Raw genomic sequence first — 4,679 nt, 5'->3', positions numbered from 1 at the left:
CGCCGCTCCAGGAACTCCATGGAGATCTCCTCCCGCATCCGGCCAGCTCGCCAGAAATCCAGGGCCACCTCATTGATGGCGTTGCCGCCAAGATTGCTGCAGACAGAGGGAAGTCACTGAACCGTGTCACCAGGGATGAACTGCTGAGAGCTGCCAGCAGCCTTCCGACAGCCAGGCCTCACCAATGCTGCTGGCAACGAAGGACTGTGCAGGATCAGCACCGAAACATCCGCACGCAGGGGAACTGGCTTCCTTCCCAAAGAGCCCCTTTCTGTAGCCACCCGTACAGCTATCTTCCGTCTTGCCAGCCCAGACCCCAGGGCAGCTGCCTTCTCCCCGAGGGTGGGACCAGAAGCCAGCAGAATCCTCCATCTCCCTCAGTCCCCTCTCCTGGCTGGGATGCCACCGACCTCGCAGGTGACGCTTGGCTCCCCACCAGCCTCTCAACAAGCCACCCCTGGAAGTCCACGTTGGAGGGCAGAGCCCATGGCCGGAGTCCCACTAGGAGCAAAGGGCCAGGGCAGGGATCCCAGTGTCAACCCAGGACTCGGCAAAGCCCCTGCTGCCCGAGGGACAACGTGGCACAGTTCCCACACAAGGACACCTCTGGACACCCACCATGGGGCAGCTCGCTGGTGGGGGACACAGGTCCTGGGCAGCCCCTCGCCTTGGAAAGCAGTTCAAGGCCAGGCAGCCCCCGAGCGCCGGTGAGGGGTTTGCAACAGCCTCAGACAACAGCCTCCAGCCCCAAGTGACCTGCAACCAGTGAGCTGGTGATACTGGGACCCAGCTGGCTGCAGGGTTTGCGTAGGTGAGAGGTGGAGAAGCACTGAAGGACACGGATCTTACACCCATCTTTCCTCCTGTGTCAGAGGCTCTGGGCCCATTCCCTAAACAGAGGGGAGGCAAAACTAAAAAGCTGCCACTGTTGCCCCACCGCTGCCTTGCAGGAGGGAAACAGCTCATACCAATCCTGTCTCACCCAGACACCAGAGAAATGGCCCCTTTGGGGGAGGACAGCCGGTCCCACCCATCCCCACCCTGGGGCAGAGCCAGCCCTCCGACAGCAGGTCTGGGTCACACTGCCACCGGGGATGATGAAACCTCCCCCAGGATGACACACTGCTGCGGTTCACCCCGCTCCTCTCTGCTTGGTGGCACCAAGGGGCTGATGTGTGTGTCCCCCCCGGCACCTGCACGGCTTGCCAGGTAGGACACGGTCAGCTCAGCACCACCAGCAACACACCCACCCTGCCCTGAGCAACAAGGGAGAATCGGTCCCCACCACCACGGCTCCTGCTGGAGGCCCACGCAGGTAGGGCTGAAACATGGTCAGCTCCACAAGCACCCAGCACAGATGCAGGTCCTCCATGGGCAGAGAAACCTCCCTGGGGAACCACCAAGCTTGAAGGGGAGAGCATTTGCCTGGATGGTGGGAGATGGGGTACAAACTCCTCATGAGACATAATGGGAACTGAACACCGTTTCCACATTTGGGGCAAATGCTCTGCCCACCTCAAGGTTCTAGGAACACCTCTTGGCAGAGCAAAGCTGAACGTTGTCACTCCTAAATTAAGGGGGCCCTGAGGTGCTTGTCTTCTCCTTGGCATTTCTCACTGGCTACTTCAGGCACGTGCCCACCTCCCAGCTCGGTGATACTGGGAGGTGATCTCTGGTGTCTGGGTGAGACAGGATTGGTATGAGCTGTTTCCCTCCTGCAAGGCAGCGGTGGGGCAACAGTGGCAGCTTTTCAATGTTGCCTCCCCTCTGTTTGGGGAATGGGCCCAGAGCCTCTGACACAGGAGGAAAGATGGGTGTAAGATCTGTGTCCTTCAGTGCTTCTCCACCTCTCACCTACACAAACCCTGCAGCCAGCTGGGTCCCAGTATCACCAGCTGGGTGATCTCCAAATGTCCCACTTCTCCCTCCAGATGCATCCCTCCATTCTTGGGTCAGGGACAACACTAGGACACACACACACACCAAAGTCCTTTCTCCCTTTAGGTGGGAAAGGGGACCAACCCAACCACAGGGCGAGCCAATGCCAGGACCAGCCCTCCCAGCACCGCAGAGCGATGGCACCCTGGCCTGCAGCCAGGGCCGGGCAGTGGGAACCCCCCACCTCCCACTCCCAGCTAACAGTGCCGCATTGCGCAAGAGCTTCCCACCGAGACCTGCAGCCCCAGCTTTGCTCCCTGGAGCAGGGGACCTCCCTGCTCGGTTGGGCAGGGTGACACCACGCCAGCTCTCTCACCGGTGCCTTGTCTCAAAGCCTAGACCCTGGCCCGGGTGTCTCAGCTAAGCCAGACCTCAGGTCCTCCTGCAAATGCCCCGTAGCCAGGGAGGATGCCCAGCATCTATAAGCGAAACTAACCATGGAGGTGAATGCCCCTTGGAGGAGCCAGACATCTCCTTCCCATCCCCTGCAGCCTGAGCCCCTCGTATCACACACCTCAGGGGATAAACTCCATCCCTTGTTCCTCCCCATCCCTTTGGGGTCCCAAAAATCACCTGAGGAAGAGGAAGATGGATCTCCGGTGATCCACCTGGCACTGGGTGTCACAGGGAGCCATGAAGGGCTTGATGGTGTCCAGGAGGCCAAAATGAAGTTTCTCTGCCTCATCAAAGATGAACAGGGGCTGCTTGCAGAGCTGCATGGTCTCGGAGATCTGCTTCTGCCCTCCCCATCCCTTTGGGGTCCCAAAAATCACCTGAGGAAGAGGAAGATGGATCTCCGGTGATCCACCTGGCACTGGGTGTCACAGGGAGCCATGAAGGGCTTGATGGTGTCCAGGAGGCCAAAATGAAGTTTCTCTGCCTCATCAAAGATGAACAGGGGCTGCTTGCAGAGCTGCATGGTCTCGGAGATCTGCTTCTGCAGCTGAGCCTGCAGAGCGGCAGGGAGGAGCGTGAGAAGCCACCGCCACCAGGTCACCCTGCAGGGCTGAGCCGTGGGTGAACGCCAGCCCAGCTCAGCACCACACAGCCGCCTGCTCCTTCCCTCCCACCCAGCGGGGCAGGACAGAGCAGGAAGAGCAAAAACAGGAAAAAGAGTGAGTCAAGATAAGAGAATATCTGGAAATCTGGATTGTTTTAGACCTACCACTAACAAATGTCTGAGAGGTAATGAGAAAAATAGTTCATTTAAAATAACTGTTTTGTGTGCACAGCTTTTTTTTTTTTTTTTTAATATTGTCAGTCTTGTTTTGTGTGCATTGAATTAATGCTTTCATGTTAAGCTGAAAGAGGGTAGATTTAGCCTAGATATTAGGAAGAAATATTTTACAGTGAGGCAGTGGCCCAGGTTGCCCAGAGAAGCTGTGGATGCCCCATCCCTGGAGGGGTTCAAGGCCAGGCTGGATGAGGCTTTGAGCAACCTGGGCTGGTGGGAGGTGTCCCTGCCCATGGCAGGGGGTGGAACTGGATGAGCTTTAAGGTCCCTTCCAACCCAAACCATTCTGTGATTCTATGATTCTAAGATAAAGATTGTCTAATAAGTGAAGGAAATAGGAAGAAGAAAGAAATCAAAACAACTGATGCAAAGGCAACCACTCACACCTACCACAAAGAAACCGATCTCCAGTCTCTGAGTAATGGCTTCCTACCCCCAACCCATTTCCCCTCAGCTTTTATTGCTGACCATGATGGCAAATGGCACGGAATATCCCTTTGGGCAGCTGGAGTCAGTGTCCCCTCCCAACTTCTCGAGCACCCCCAGCCCACTGACTGCAGGGGCAGAGCAGTAGAAGGAGAAAGCCCTGAGGCTGTGCGAGCACTGCTCAGCAGTAGCCAAAACACCCCTGTGTTATCAATGCAATCAAATAATGTAATCAAATTATTCTCACAAATCCAAAACAGCAACACATGGGCTGCTGTGAAGAAAAAGAACTCCAGCCCAGCCCAGCCCACAGGACGGTCCCCACAGCAACTCCACGCCGTTGGCTCTCACCTTGTACGAGTCCACGTAGGTGTGATGGGGGAAGTGGAAGAGCGAGATGAACACCCGGACACACTCGCTCTTCAGCCCATCCCGGTACAGGTGACTGGCCACCAGCCGGGCCACAAAGTTCTTGCCGGTGCCAGACCAGCCGTGGAAGGAGAGGACCAGAGTCTTCCCCGGCTGCGGGCTCTGCAGGAACCCTCGCACCGCCTGGACGACAACTGCTTTGGCCAAGTGCTGCCCGTGGAGCTGCCTGTCGAGGTCTGCTTCCAGCCCTGCAGGAGAGAGAGCAAGAGCTCAGCTTTAGCTTGCAAGCCCAGTCATCTTTTCTCTCCAAGAGGAAAAAATGTGTCAGGGCACTAAGCCCAGACAGCCTTGCTGGGGGGGGGCTGAGAGGGGTCTGCAGTGGCATTAAAACCTCAGGGTTAAGGAGACACGCTGCCTGTACCCTGCCTGCATGAGCCACAGACTGCAGAAAGACACAGATCTTCCAGTGACTCCTTTTTTCCTTTGGGAAGCAGAGGAGGGATTTGATGACTGCGGAGAACACTGAAGCCTGTGTGTCCTTGTAAGCTCCCTGCAGGGGGTACAGATACCAAAAATCTCAGGACCAGCAAAATGCAGTGACACCTCTGTGGGGCTCTCACATGGCTCTTGGGGCACCTCCCCCAACCTGGGGCTGGATACTGGGCCAGTCTGGATCCCACTGCACGTGCCTGGGAGCTGCTGCATGAAGGCA

General features: G+C 57.0%; 1 protein-coding gene across 1 annotated transcript in view; it reads right to left on the bottom strand.

Moving 5' to 3' along the window:
* TOR3A (torsin family 3, member A) overlaps positions 1–4,215 on the bottom strand; it is a gene marked incomplete at its 5' end in the record, with an annotated part of 5,051 nt that extends 836 nt beyond the window's left edge. The window contains 3 exons of the mRNA XM_010082015.1: positions 2–96; positions 2,712–2,887; positions 3,950–4,215. Coding sequence (XP_010080317.1) covers positions 2–96; positions 2,712–2,887; positions 3,950–4,215 — 537 coding nt within the window. The remainder of the gene's footprint in view (position 1; positions 97–2,711; positions 2,888–3,949) is intronic.
* Between the last annotated feature and the right edge of the window lie 464 nt (positions 4,216–4,679).

Source organism: Pterocles gutturalis, unplaced genomic scaffold, assembly GCF_000699245.1.
Source record: "Pterocles gutturalis isolate BGI_N339 unplaced genomic scaffold, ASM69924v1 scaffold9494, whole genome shotgun sequence".
NCBI lineage: Eukaryota > Metazoa > Chordata > Aves > Pterocliformes > Pteroclidae > Pterocles > Pterocles gutturalis.
This window is presented reverse-complemented; position numbering and strand designations above follow the sequence as displayed.